This window comes from Gobio gobio, assembly GCF_949357685.1.
Source record: "Gobio gobio genome assembly, chromosome: 2".
NCBI classification, from domain to species: Eukaryota; Metazoa; Chordata; class Actinopteri; order Cypriniformes; family Gobionidae; genus Gobio; species Gobio gobio.
Window position 1 is genome coordinate 1,684,187 of NC_137098.1, and position 15,673 is coordinate 1,699,859.

Here is a 15,673-nt window from a genome sequence, read left to right on the forward strand (position 1 = left end):
TTAAAGGGTACCTTGTACTTCATCTGAAAATTCTGCACAAGCTTGAGGTCCACAAACATGCGGATGGTTGCTTGGGTCGTCTCAGCGTCCGTCAGGTCGAAATCACTGAAGCCGAAGTCCAGCAGTCTGAGAGATTGAGCCGAGGGGACCGTAGCGGCCTGTGGAGTCAGGACGTCATTACACACTCACACACACACACACACACACACACCTGAACAATCACAATAACTCACTCAACTCAACAGACAACCACACAGCGAGGGAAGAGATCACTGTCTGACAGGCATAAATAATCAATGAGCTGCCATCAGCAGAGTGTGCAGTGCTCAGGATCTGCTGCATGAACACCGGGCATCCCATAATGCAGAGCCCATAAATAATGTCTCCTGTTGTTTGTGCTTATGCATGCAAACAGAAAGCAGAATCGGCCGCAGAGATAACATAACTTTCATAACTTTCAGGTCTCAGAACTGCCACTTTATTACGTTTTAATAGCATTTTAAAAGTGCAGTGTGTAAGTTTTAGCGGCATCTTGTGGTGAGGTTGCGAATTGCATCCGCCTACCGCTCACCCCTCCCTTTCGAAGCACATCGAGAAGCTACGGTGGCTCACACAAGACAAATATGTCGTCGTCGAGACAGCAGAGAGTAGCTTGCGCTCTGTAGAGAAATTTGTCCCTTTAGGGCTACCGTAGAAACATGGCGGCACAAAATGGCGGCTTCACTGTAAGGGACCCGCGATGTGTGTAGATAGAAACGGCTCATTCTAAGGTAATAAAAACATAACTGTCTTTATACATAGTTCTGTATGTTATATTACATTTCTGTCAGTAGATCCTCTTAAATATTACACACTGCACCTTTAAGACCTGCAAATCGCTCAATATACGAATAAACAACGGAGTCTTTACACATTTCTGTTGCTCGTTTTCAAAAAGTAACGAGCCAAATAGACAAAAGACGAATAATGAAAAAGAACGTTTTTGGCTACTTTTCATGCATTAAAGCTTTTCCCACATTTTCCCACAAATACACATGGTTTTGTAAGCTCACTGTGAATTGCACAAATGCACACATAACCTGTGAGCTATAATTTAATGCACAAATAATTCGCATTATAATAAATCGCATTAGTACTATGCCGAGAAATAAATATGAACATCTTTAATAACTTTTGAGGCTGCTGAAACGAGTCGTCAATAATTCCAGTCTCAATTCCTGTTACAAAACTATGTAAAAATGTAACTAATTTGCATAATGCCCACCTCTGCTCTTGATTGGCTGAACAGCATCTCTTAGCCGCGCCCTCACACACTGTAGTTAATGCCCTCCTCTGGTCATGATTGGCTGAGCAGTGTCTCTTAGCCCCGCCCTCACTCACTCTGGTTAATGCCCTCCTCTGGTCCTGATTGGCTGAGCAGTGTCTCTTAGCCCCGCCCTCACTCACTCTGGTTAATGCCCTCCTCTGGTCATGATTGGCTGAGCAGTGTCTCTTAGCCCCGCCCTCACTCACTCTGGTTAATGCCCTCCTCTGGTCCTGATTGGCTGAGCAGTGTCTCTTAGCCCCGCCCTCACTCACTCTGGTTAATGCCCTCCTCTGGTCCTGATTGGCTGAGCAGCGTCTCTTAGCCCCGCCCTCACACACTGTAGTTAATGCCCTCCTCTGGTCCTGATTGGCTGAGCAGTGTCTCTTAGCCCCGCCCTCACTCACTCTGGTTAATGCCCTCCTCTGGTCATGATTGGCTGAGCAGCGTCTCTTAGCCCCGCCCTCACTCACTCTGGTTAATGCCCTCCTCTGGTCATGATTGGCTGAGCAGTGTCTCTTAGCCCCGCCCTCACTCACTGTAGTTAATGCCCTCCTCTGGTCCTGATTGGCTGAACAGCGTCTCTTAGCCCCGCCCTCACTCACTGTAGTCGTCTCTGAGACTGTAGAGTTTGGTTGGTGTTGAAGCACATGTTGAAGTGTTTTTCCACGCCTTATGAATTGCGCAAACAGTGGTAAATCTGCATGCTGACCTTCGCTTCATAAGAGTAATTGCTGTAATTAATAAACAAATGACTCTCAATTGAAGCAGAAATTCTGCCTCTGACGTCTTGATTGCCTGATTACTCTCACAGGCCTAATCAGAGCCGGTTCTCCATATGGGAAGAGGAGCGTAGCGTATCCCAGCAACCTCTGCTTCTGGAAAACCCCAGAGCGAGTCTGAAGCTATAGGACATTCCTGCTTTCTTTACCAACACTGTGTAGAATAAGACATGATTACAGCAGTACGCCACAAACGACTGTGCGGGATAGCAAGTTTATCAAAGATACTTATTAAAATATTAATTTACTGAGCCATCCTTCCCCAAAATGTATTTGCTCTCGGTTCTCTGCTGTGAAATGGACAGGTGTTTCACATCATATCTATGACTATATATATTGTATTTGGGTCAATGTCATGACATGTATTTATTGTGTCCAAATTCATTATTTTCCTAAAAATAATAATAATAATAAATACATGTCACATATCAAATTGATCTACAATATTTCCTTTATAAGATACTCTTTTAATTTTTTTTAAAATTCAATTGACTTTTTGAGTTGTCAGGTGGTGCGACCAGCAAATTTACATTTAAAAGTATCAATTCCCACTGCAATTGCAAAATGAAGTATGAAATATAAATGTAAACCATTATATAATGTATACAAATAAAAAAAACAATTAAAAAAACATAAAAACTAGGGCTGTCAAAACATTAATCACGATTAATCGCATCCAAAATAAAAGTGTGTGTTTACATAATATATGTGTGTGTACTCTGTTCATTATTATTTATATATAAATACACACACACACGTATATATTTAAGAATTTTTTTTATTTTTATATATAAAACATTTATATTTATATATATTATAGATTATATAAATGTATATACATGCAAATATTTCTCAAATATATACATGAATGTGTGTGTATTTATATATAAATAATAATGAACAGAGTACACACACATATATTATGTAAACACAAACTTTTAGTTTGGATGCGATTAATCTTTTGACAGCCCTAATAAAAACTCCTTATGGAAAATTGTGTTCTGAACACATAGAAAAGTGTCCGTTTATATGAATTGGACTAAAAAGGCAACACATAGAGAAGGGAAAGGGAATTTACCATGTGATATGCATTTTACAATGATTCATATGTATATTGTATATTATTTTAAATGAACATATGGTGGACACCACCTGACATTTTCTGTGAGGTAAAATCAGAAATCTTGTTAATTAATGATGTCTTAAAAGCTGTGAAATCAATATGAATCAACACCATACATTTTTTCGGACATAAAAATGCATTTTAAAACTCTTTTGCTTAAAATTATGATACATTTTTTTTTCTTATTTGTCATTGAGCCATCAACATGGCTTATACATCCAGTGGCTTGTTTCCAGAAGGGTAAAGTAACGCTCGAATGGCACATTTAAAATGATTAAAGCACTTTTAAAAAATAATAATAATATAAAAAATGGTAATTTACCGCAGTTACCTGGAGCGCCCGCGTCTCTTCCTCTGCGGCCGAGGCGTGATAAGAGAGCACCTGCAGAACACAAGATGAGAACGGGTTAATAGAGTGCCGAAGTTATGACGTCACTTTGTAGGCCAACCCGGAAGTTAGTGGCGCATGGGTTCCCTCGATCAAAAAGCCATTCATTTTCCCCATAGACTTTTGGAAAATCGCAAAAAATAAGATCTGTGTTCAACAAAGAGTAATGACCCTTACACGTTTTGTCTACCAAGATAATCTTTACAAGTTCATCCAAAATGTATACATTTTGAAGCCCAAATAAAGCCGTCAGATGTAAAATGCTAACGGTAGGCTATAAACGGACTACAGCACACCATGGTCGCGGATCAACGTCATCATCAAGCTTCCTCAAACTTTATTTAAAAGCACGCTCGCTCATTATGATCTGCGCTGTGTATGAACCCTATGGTATGAACACTTATCCACTTTTTCATGAGAAATATTGCCCAATCGTTTTTTCCAAAAATGTTAGAAACTAATTTTGTTTATGCGTGCCTCTCTGAGATTTATATTTTGTTAATGTTTTTTCAGACAATATGATTATCACTGTGATAACATTAAATGACATGAAACACAACCCAGTCTCTTTTTGTTAAATGCAAGTTTATGTATGATCAATAATACAAAAGTACAAGTAAAAGATATAATAAGCTACACATGAAATAAAGCAAACAATTCAGTCAAACATTCAAAGTCAGTGCTAGTCGGCTAACTTACAACGGTAACGTACAGTTATAGCCTAAAAATAAACAAGTAATGAAACTTCTCTTTGCACTCAGCCTAAACGATTTGCCAGGGAACAAATTATAGATCCATGAGAGCAAAGATCGGCCGTTAAATCTCCACAAGACTAATTATATCTGGAGCCGCCACAGAGACATCAGAGCCAGCGGCAGACGGCAGAAGGACTAGCCGAGGAAAGTCTACTCTCGCCGGGTAAACAAGCGCGGAGCGCCGCTGACTCACTGGAGCTCACAACTCCGATAACACCAGATAAAATGTTTAAATAGGCACTCGTCTTATAAATAAACCACAGATTTGAGCTTTAAACAACTACATTATCGACTGAAAAAGTCTTAAAACTACGTTTTGTCACACATTAACAGTAGATTTTAACACAAAAAGACGTGTAAACACAGCCCATGTCAGCCATTTCTCAACGAGACAAACATGTGAAGAGAGTAAACTCCAAATGTTCAAGCATCCAACTTTGCGCGAATAGCGCGATTTATTCACGCCACATAAGTTCTTCATTCTAGGCTGAAACGCGGGCTAGTGAGAGATTGCCTGTTTGTCACGATGACGTCTAAAGTCCCCGCCAAAGGATGTAGTCCCTTTTAGCAACTTGTTAGCAACCATCGTTTTTAAGACACAATAAAGTCTTAAAAAAATCACAAGCAGGTTATAACTAGTGTGTTTTATGTCATAGATTAAAACGTGAAAATATATAGAGGCTTTGTTAACCACAGACCTTATTTCAGGCGATTTAGCAAAAACCCATTCAAAAAACCCATAGACTTTAGGGCGAGGGAACCCATAGGGCTAAAATGCTAACTCACTTCCGCGTTTTGGCCTACAAAGTGACGTCATTACTTCGGCACTCTATGGGCAAAGAATACGCTCAGAATGTCACACTGCTATACAAGCGGACGTGGCGATTGGTCAGTGTGGTATTAGTCCCGCCCCTCCTCCACTGTGATTGGACAGCTGGGCATAAAGTGACTGATGAGCATGAAGTGATGAACTTTTACCCAAAATTTTCATTTTTCATGATGCCGTCTTTCCGTGAAGTTTGTGGAACGCGTCACAAAAAATGAACCGAAACTCAGCGAATGGGCGACTAGCAAGCTCTAGTGTGCATCTGAACTCTTGGGCTGCGTCCCAATTCGCCTACTTATACTACGTCCTAAAAGTATGTACTCTTTTTGTGAAGAAAAACTACATACTTTTGAGTGTGTAGCAGAAGAGTATGCAAGCTTTGGGACATACTACTGTCATCTTTAACGGACTCTGTTGCTCTATTAAACTGCCCTGTCAATCATCGTCACAGTTCAAATCCCCCACTTTCAATTTAATTTCCTATCGTATCGGAGAGAAATGTAGTCGCTCGTTGATCTGCCTTTCGTGGGTCTTTAATGCAGAGACTCCTCTCATGTGTTTGCAAAGTTAATGGCCAAACGTATCATTACAAAAGTTCTCAATGCTGCTGAAGGAGAAATATAATGTGGCTAATATTGAATAAATATCTTTTCGTCAGGTTAAATACTGATAATTGCTCACTCAAACCACTTTATCTAATCCTCTCCACTTAGCCGTCAGACTCGCGTAACCGTCATGTTTGTAGTTTTTTAACACTTTTTATCCGAGTTTGTAGTTCTAATCGAATCCTCGTCCATCTCGCAATGGGTTGTGGGTAATATCAGCCATTAGCGTGCGCATCGATCTGCACTTCGGATTCTGATCGGAAATAGTAAACCATCCAGGAATCTTTGGAATACTTTTTTCAACATACTAAGATTTGGGGCATACTAATTCTTTTTTCGAATACTATTTAGTACGGATAGTATGCGAATTGGGACGCAGCCTTGTTTTGGGTTGGTGTGTATCGTCTCTTCTTCTGCTGTTTCTCCTGTTGTGGCGGTTGATAAACAGCGTTGCATTACCACATGTGCGCCCCCTTCTGGACTGGAGTGTGTATCGTCTGTGACTGACTGTATTCGCGTCTGACTGAATGAAAACATGTACCGCTAAACCTCTAATATCTAAAGTCTGGTGTTTTTCTGAGGCTGTGTCAGCTGCAGGAGACAGCACTTCTGATGGTGACAGCTCTCCGACACAAGACTAAAGGGCTTTTATCAGGGAAAACATTTCATATACTTAAATTCAATGTACTATATTTAACTTCCAGACCTCAAAGGTCTTCCATTTATTAAAAAATAAGCTTATTTAGATCTTTTGTGAGGTCACAATCATGACACATTTCTCAATACTTTTTCTCTTCACCCAGTTCTCATAACCAACGTTCAGTAAATTTCACACCCAAAATGCACTTAAACTACTAAAACACTTCATTCATGTCTCAAATCATACACTAGTAAAGATTTCACCCCAAAATCAAAATGCACTCAACACTTAACAACAGGAGTATTTTACAATCATTTATTTAGTAAAATATATCTATGTTTAGAATTCACCTTGATCAGTGTTTAAATTAAAGTACAAAATTACTCTATTTCATGTTTTAGATTCAGAATATATTTCAATATTGTGTTACTATTGACTGTAACTTAGCAAATTGCTGCCTCATTCAATTTTTGTTATGTTTTGAACTTAGGTTTAATAGTTTTGAAAAAAGTATGTAATGTGCAAGTGTGAAAATTGACATCTTCAAATATTCTAATATTATTAAGGTTTTGTAAGCACATTGTGGAGTTGATTGTTGTATTTGTGGTGATAATGCAATGAAACTAGGACTGTCAAAAGATTAATCGCAATTAATCGCATCCAAAATAAAAGTTTGTGTCTACATAATATATGTGTGTGTACTCTGTTAATTATTATTTATATATAAATACACACACACACACATTCATGTATATATTTAAGAAATATTTGCATGTATATACTGTATATACATTTATATAATCTATAATATATATAAATATAAATGTTTTATATATAAAAATAATATTTTTTCTTAAATATATACATGCTTGTGTGTGTATTTATATATAAATAATAATTAACAGAGTACACACACAAATATTATGTAAACACAAACTTTTATTTTGGATGTGATTAATCGCGATTAATCTTTTGACAGCCCTAATAAAAACATGACAAATTGGGCGACCAATTATGAGCAGACAAAGACAAATACACTCTCACACACACACACACACACACACACACACACACACACACACACACACACACACACACACACACACACACACACACACACACACACACACACACACACACACACACACACACACACACACACACACACACACACACACACACACACACACACACACATACACACACACACACACACACACAAAAACACACGCACACACAAATGAACGCGTGCCATTCCAAAAGCTAATTGAGTTTTTGTGCGTGTGTGTGAGTTTTTGTCTGTTTTGCACTCTTGATGTTTTAGAGATCTTCACTGTTGAGTCTTTTTTTCTGCATCCTGGCTGATTTGTAGATTGTACGCACAAAAAACCCCTGTATTTTCATATTTTTGCCCATCATTTTTGACCCGAAGAACCCCAGAGGGTTAAATGTATGAAATGACACTCACCTCGAGTGTGACCTCTTGCTTGGCCATGGCTCGCTCCACGGCTTCATACATCTGCGTGTTCTGGATGCCCAGCCCACAAAAGATTGCGAAGGCCTCTAGAAACTGCTCGTCGTTCCTATTAAAGGCTTTGACTTCCCCTGACGCGTCATCCATCTTGTTGACCAACTGGCAGACACCTGCATTCAGGTAACAGGGAAACTCTTAGAAAAGGTCAATAAATAGCTGTGGATAATGTGGATTATCTGGAATCATCCAAGTTGAACAGGGATCAGTTCAATATGTGAATATTTTGCCCAAAAGAAATACATTTCTGTCACTATTTTAGACCTATATGACCTTCCTTCTTCTGTGGAACACAAAAGGGGAATAAAACTGAAATATAATTGGGTACTTTTATGGTATTTTTTTGTAAATTTGTGCAGATCTCTGTTTATTTTTATTACATGGAAAAAGGTGCCAGCACTTTCTTTATAAATCCACTTTATGTGATCCATGAAAGACTGGTTTGGAATAAATGAGAGTGAATAAATGACCATATTAATTTTCCATTACTCCTTTAATGCTGAGATCATTAGTGGTTTATCAGCTGTCAGCTACTTAATTAACCTTTATTGTATGTGTAGAGGCTGATAAAAGGAGATAAAGCAGTCAATTAAAAAATATTTATTTCCAACATGACGAGTGTACAATATAAGACATCCAAACCCTGGAGAAGATGACATGCTAAATTATTCTAACCAATTCAGACTTTCATTATACGGCTGATATTGCACTTGTAGTCGACCAGCACCTCAATAGAGATCATTGTCCAGAAACTTAATGATGTCTGTTAAAAATGCATGAGAAATGGTGCAGGCCTGATATTCAAAGCCAATTATAAGATTCACTATATTTTTTATGCATCGTGAAGAAAATATGAGAGGTGTCTAAGGTGCAAGTCAAAATAACGCAAGTGATATTCTGATCCCTTGAAATGTTTGTTTTGGATCCCTCCTTCCATGTAAGTCTATGAGATTTGGTTTCCACCAGTTTTATTGTCTCTCATTTGTTGGTGTGAGAATGAGTAAGGATCAAGAATATGAGCAATAGTTAGAGCAATGCTTGTCTTAGTAGCACCACTGATAATCAGCACCTATTGTAATCGTTGCCGTTCTCCTTCCGCTCTGGAAGTTTTTAGAACCACTTGTGAGAAAGTTGTGAAATTTGGCACACAGATAGAGGACAGTCAGAACTGTCACCACAGCAAATTTGGAGTCTCAAAGTCAATCGCTCTAGCGCCACCGACTGTCCAAAGCTTCACTTACATTTGTGCAAATAACTTCGGAAACGTAAAAGTTACGAATAAAACTCCTCCTAGGCCGTTGCTCTGATTTTCACTCAAATTTAACCGGATCATCCTCAGACCATGCCGACAAAAAGTTATGGAATTCAAGTTGATTCATCAAACCGTCCTCGTATAATGCATGAAGGAATTTGACGAAGAGCACGCCAAAATGAACACGAGGCTATATCTACGCAACGCTTTAGCAAATTCTGACCAAATTTGGTGTGTGTTATGACAACCATGACCTGAGGCGAATTGCACAGTTTCAGCACAGTGCCACCTAGTGATTTAGTGCAGCACTACCCAATTTTCCCATATCGGCCATTTTGGATGTCGGCCATTTTGTATTTTGTTGTAAAATGCTATATTTTACGAACACAATGGCGTATTGTTAAGAAACTTGCTACGTGTCTCCGACACCATGCCCTGATGGTACTGAAAAGGATTTGGAGCAGCGCCACCTTGTGGTCAAAAGTTATAATGAAATTTCCAAAAATGTTAATAGCTTTTGATGTGTTTTGGCTAGTTTAATGAAACTGGAAACTTAATAGATTCCTTGGGTCATGCCGATAACATAGATACCCATTTTGCCATAATTGATTTACTTTAAAAACCTACTTTTTCCAACTCTCCTCCTTTACAGATTTTCACTCAAATTGAACCGTATAATCTTCAGATCATGCCAACAAAAAGTTATGGATTTTGTGCCGATAGACAAAACCGCTTTCGTGTACCACATCATCAAATTTGATGTCATGATACCAAAATGACTCTGAGGCTGTATCTCTGCAATGCTTTTGGATATTGACACCAAACTTTGTATGTGTCATTGTCTTCTTACTCTGACCACACCACCTCAATTTGGTCACAGCGCCACATTTTGACCAAAACTATTAATTCATATTACCAGTGACTGTATTTGTGATTTTTCAGCCATTTTGCCTGAAATCTTCTTAATATGTCTTTAATTGCTGCAGTTGGTCTGATATTGGCATGTTGGCATGACTTAATGCTTGCTTGCTTTACTTTTGAACATTTTAGGAAAAATGTTGACTAATAGCTCAGATTGTGGAAATATTGAAAACACACATACCTATCACTTTGTCTTTCTTCCCATTCCTTATTGGCGTGCACAGCAGACTTTTGATTTGACTGTTTGAGGACTGTAGATTTTCACTCTTCCAAAAAGAAATGAGTGGGAAAAAAACAATAATGCAATGAAAAAACGGCCAAGCTTAAAATTCAAGCAGCTTTGAGAAGGACGATAGTTAATAGTGCAAATGTCTGAATGAATAAGAGCTAAGTGAAATCCCAGAAACATCGGGAAGAACCCTATTTACTTTCCATCCCAGCATTCCCCTGAGCACTTACAGTCCATGGAAATCGCTGGTCCTTGGTGACATCTGCAATGTTCAGCGACTCCACTGTGTTCTTAACATACTGAGCATACATGTAGTTAATCTTGTTGACGTCACATTCCCTGTAAAAGAGATTAACAAATGAATAACTCCTGCTTATAACTGTCCAAGATGAATGCAGTTCATGACACATGAACTGCAACATTGCTAATGCTAGTGATGATAAACAATGCAGAAAAAGGTTTTAGACACAAAAACCACACTAGAGGAATAGTTCACCCAAAGATGAAAATCATTCATGTCTTTCTTATGTGGAATATAAAGGTGAATTGACAATCTTTTCTAATCATAATGAAAGAGAAAAGGGGGATAGGACTCCAAAAACACACCCTAAAAGTATCACAGAAGTGGTCTTGAATGTTAAGTCTTTTAGGGTGTGTTCACACTTGTAGTTCGGTTCTCTTGGTTCCTTTGGTCCAGACCAAAAAAGTCCTGGTTTCAGACTGTAACTTTTAAGGCGGAACCTAAAGATACAAAACCCCCAAAAAAGGCTTTTATGACATATCTTGCGACTGAACTAACCGATCATGTGCTAAATGCGCTCATATGTGCGTGCATGTACATATGATGGTATTCTGACTAGCTGAGAACTTGTGAAGAGCTTCTAAAATGTTTTTAGGGCGTTTTCACACCTACCTTGTTTGCTCCGGATTTTCAGACTTTTCAGTTTGGTCCGAATCAAAATTGCAGGTGTGAAACCTCCCCTGACCACGGTCCGGACCAAACAGACAAAATTTGGTACGACGAAAAGAGGTTGTCTCGGTCCGGATCAAACTAAACAAAGGTTTGGTTCGTTTCTAGTGTGAAAGCATTTTCTGTATGGTTCTGACTTTCAAACCATTTACAGGAAGTTCCTGTTTATGTTTAAATATTATAACTTATTTTTAAATTCAATCTAGGCTACATTGATTATGAAAAGTGAAAATATGCGCAATATGTCAGTAGACAGAAAGTCAGAAATAATTTTGAACGAAATTTTGTATGATTTTGCTTAGAAAGCATTTCTTTAATGGGAATTTCGTTTTGTATAAATTGTATCTTAATTTTAATCAACGTTTAATCAGATAATTGCCTGGATTTAATAAATAAGAAGCAAATAATCTATAGCAGACAATAATCACGGGAGTGATCACATGCTTTACACATGAACTGGAGCGCGTCTCAAATAAACCGAAACTCAGCAGATACTCGTCTCACAAACATGAGAAATATGTGAATATAAAGCTTGAAATGTCCACTTTTTTATTCCAATGTAACGAATAAAAAAATAGTCAAGCAATGCGCACTGTTCAATAGTGGCAACGATTATGCGTCCGTTCATTCAATTTGTCAAAGACACTGACGTCAGACGCACGTCCGTTTACAAACCAATCAGTGTCCAGATGCCGCCCACATAGATGATGACGAGTGGACGCAAGTGCATCATGTAAAGTTCTTTAGTCCGCTCACATAATTTAAATGTGAAACCAAACCAAAACTAACCGAATATATAAAAAGTATCAAAACATGAACTTCGGTTCGGACCTTGGTGCGGACTTTCAGGTGTGAAAACGCCCTAGAGTGTGATTTTCTCTTTGGACTTTTGTTCTTTGATTAACATGACAGACAGCATCAGGTTTATTAGGCTGTTGTCACTTTAAGAGTGAATGCACGGATCCAATATACTGATACACAACATGCATTTATCTCAAAGATTATGTTCCGAAACTGACTGTGTTTAACCGAATACTCGTCAAGACAGGCATTTTGACATACATTTGTGTGTATTTGACTGTTTAAGCGCAATAAGCCACTTATTTCGGAATTTACGTAGCTTAATTCCTCCATTGAACACAAATGAAGATCTACTGTGAGGAGACGTGGTTTTGACGCCTATATCGAACTGTGATTGGCAACATTGCATCTGTGACGAGAAAAACCATGTGTGCTTGAGCATTCTGTGCTTTTTAGGGTCATATCTTGTGACATCACATCCTGTTTTTGGTTGGTTTGGATGTCTTTGGTCTGCGCACCACAGTTTGTTTGGTTCAGATGGCAGCGTTCACACTTATTCAAATGAGCCGCACTAACAGAGCTATCACACCAGAGTTCACTATAATCCAACCAATCCTGACAAGTGTGAACACACCCTTAAAGAAATATGAAGAAAACAACAAAATGTATCTCATTATTCACTGAAAACCCTGACATCTAGAGCCTAACGCTCCTAGTCGTTTCATGAGAGTTCATGAAAGCTGTAAGGATGTCCGATTCGTGATTCGTTTGCAGGGTTGATATAGCTTCAAGAGATCAGTATAAGTTAAACCTCAAACATCATTCTCAAATAACAAAAAAGACATTACACTAGAACTTTAAAGGGGTCATGAACTGAGAAATCAATCATGCTATAAGAATATCATGTAAGTTTCAGAACTGAAAACTTCCTTAATGCGTCCAATAAGAGCTTTTATTGCAAACAAGACATGGCATGACATCATAGATTGATGAAAGACCGCCTCTGCAGAAGATCAACGCCTACTTCATCATCTCAACTTTGGCCCCGCCCACTGGAGTGTTAGTGAGATGACGAGGAGAGACGAACTGACTAATAACATTCCCTTCCAAAGGATCCTAAAGCTGGGAATGTGTTTATTTATTCTCAACAATGTGAATGTCTCAGTTGAGCATTGTTTATTTGTGTTCGCTACATTTCACTGTGGATTCTTTGGGAAATCAGTCGCAATTTCAGTCGCAAACAGACTTTTACAACTCGACAGTAACGCCACAACATGTGCGTAACCGTGTTCATTCTAATGGCTGATCTGAGACCAGTGATTTCTGATATGATTCATGTACAGTCAGATGATCTTTATCTCTGTGTCAGTAAATCAAACCAGTGACTAAACACACTTCACATTGTGTCTCTCAGTAGATTATAAATAGAAAGTGATCAAAGAATTACAAACGCTGGAGCTGTCAATCAAACAGCGCAAGTTTATCTGCGAATGAGTTCTGGACTCGGACCAAAACTCCCGTAATAATCAACGAATCTCTTATTTACATTGTGTTGATTGAGCAACATGGGATTGGCTACAGTGATCATCACTGCAACCTTTCATGCCATGATCTATAATGCTATAATCAACACTTTTCTCGATTAGTTAACCTTGAGAGCTGTAATAGTACAAACATGCTAAACTGTGCGCTCAAATCAGAGGCTAAAATCAGGGCAGGTTTTATTTCTAAAGTATGACCATTTTTGATGTAAAAATCATACTAACATCATAAATGCACCACCGGAAACATTATAAAACAATGCAGTTCATGACCCCTTTAAGGCAGGTGTACTCTGCAGGGAAGAAGGATTGGACTTCACAATGAAGATTATAGTTTATCTTGTATTGAACACTCCTGGCACTTTGCCTTGCATTGCATTATAGTCATTTTTATGATAACCCCACCTGTTTGGGAAGTCTGCAGATCCCGCGAGCTCCTCATATTCCATGTGAAACACACTGGAGAATGTGTTCTGTAACACAAGCAGAACAGCAATTACTTACACTGCAGTTTCACGCTCAGAGGTAAACTTTGGGGAGGTTTGACAGAGGTAGGCCAGTATTTCTGTGGCTTTTTAATGCTATTAGTGTCGGCTGCCTGTGCAAACTCAACATCGAATCTCTGCAGTCACATGGTGTAATGTGCCTGAGTTTGGGCATTTCTGGAAGGGTTAGTATTTCCCGCTCATGACAAATGAAGCACAGTTCGGTATGAACAGCATTCAAAAAAGTTTTGGTTCATTTCCACATTCCAGAGCACATAAACATTGAACATACAAACTTGTCTTTCCCTTCCCGACCGCTTTCCCCAAATGTGAAGACTCTTGGAGGACTTCCTATCTCTGATCTAATCCTACATGTTAATCTGTCAATGTGATTACGACCTGGAGAACGAACTCGCCAAATTAACGAGCTTTCTTTCTACTTTATAGCTGGACAACAGTGCAACTTCCAAGTACTATAAACACTGTGTCAAACTGAGGAAACCCAGAGCTTTATCTATGAGCACAACTAGGTTTATAGGTAACCACATGACCTCTCTGAATTATGATACACATCTCAAAAACAGAACTCCCTCATAAAGATAGACTTGGTTCCAGCGTGTTCATGTTTTTACTCGGACTGAACAGAAGAAATGAACCGGAGAAGATTTACACCTCAACGAAGGCGGAGCCTCAGAGCCACACCATCACCATTATCATCACACGGACCAATAGCAGTTTGAAGGTGTTTTCCAGAAAGTTCCACCTCCTGAAACGAACTCTGAACAAATTTTGTGTTTAAGTTATTCAGGTAGAGAAACTGTAATCGAATGTATAGTAACACTGCACTTTATAAATAAAATATACATTACAAATATAGTTACAAAAGAGAACAGCGAGTACATTTTCTCTTTGTCTTTTGTTGTTTGATTAACGTTACTATAGAGACGGCCGCAGGAATATTAGGCTGCTGTCACTTTAAGAGCTGCACGGATCCAATACACTGATACACACGCGTTTACTTTGTTTACGCTTCATGCGTTCTCTAACTGTTTGCGTTAAGACATAACCGGCTGGAGGATATTTTTGTGTGTATTTGTCTGTTAAAATGCAAAAATACGCAGAAGAGAACCGAGGCTTTCTGTATATACACTCACCTAAAGGATTATTAGGAACACCTGTTCAATTTCTCATTAATGCAATTATCTAATCAACCAATCACATGGCAGTTGCTTCAATGCCTTTAGGGGTGTGGTCCTGGTCAAGACAATCTCCTGAACTCCACACTGAATGTCGGAATGGGAAAGAAAGGTGATTTAAGACATTTTGAGCGTGGCTTGGTTGTTGGTGCCAGACGGGCCGGTCTGAGTATTTTACAATCTGCTCAGTTACTGGGATTTTCACGCACAACCATTTCTAGGGTTTACAAAGAATGGTGTGAAAAGGGAAAAGCATCCAGTATGCGGCAGTCCTGTGGAGAAAATGCCTTGTTGATGCTAGAGGTCAGAGGAGAATGGGCCGACT

At 38.8% G+C, this 15,673-nt stretch overlaps 1 protein-coding gene across 2 annotated transcripts in view; it reads right to left on the bottom strand.

Moving 5' to 3' along the window:
• The window catches only part of pde5ab (phosphodiesterase 5A, cGMP-specific, b), a gene marked incomplete at its 5' end in the record, with an annotated part of 95,925 nt that overhangs the window by 31,778 nt on the left and 48,474 nt on the right, over positions 1-15,673 (bottom strand). For both annotated transcript variants that reach the window (XM_079810945.1, XM_079810946.1), the window contains 6 exons: positions 12-158; positions 3,531-3,590; positions 7,891-8,066; positions 10,308-10,392; positions 10,586-10,694; positions 14,073-14,140. In XM_079810945.1, the coding sequence (XP_079667071.1) occupies positions 12-158; positions 3,531-3,590; positions 7,891-8,066; positions 10,308-10,392; positions 10,586-10,694; positions 14,073-14,140 (645 nt within the window). The remainder of the gene's footprint in view (positions 1-11; positions 159-3,530; positions 3,591-7,890; positions 8,067-10,307; positions 10,393-10,585; positions 10,695-14,072; positions 14,141-15,673) is intronic.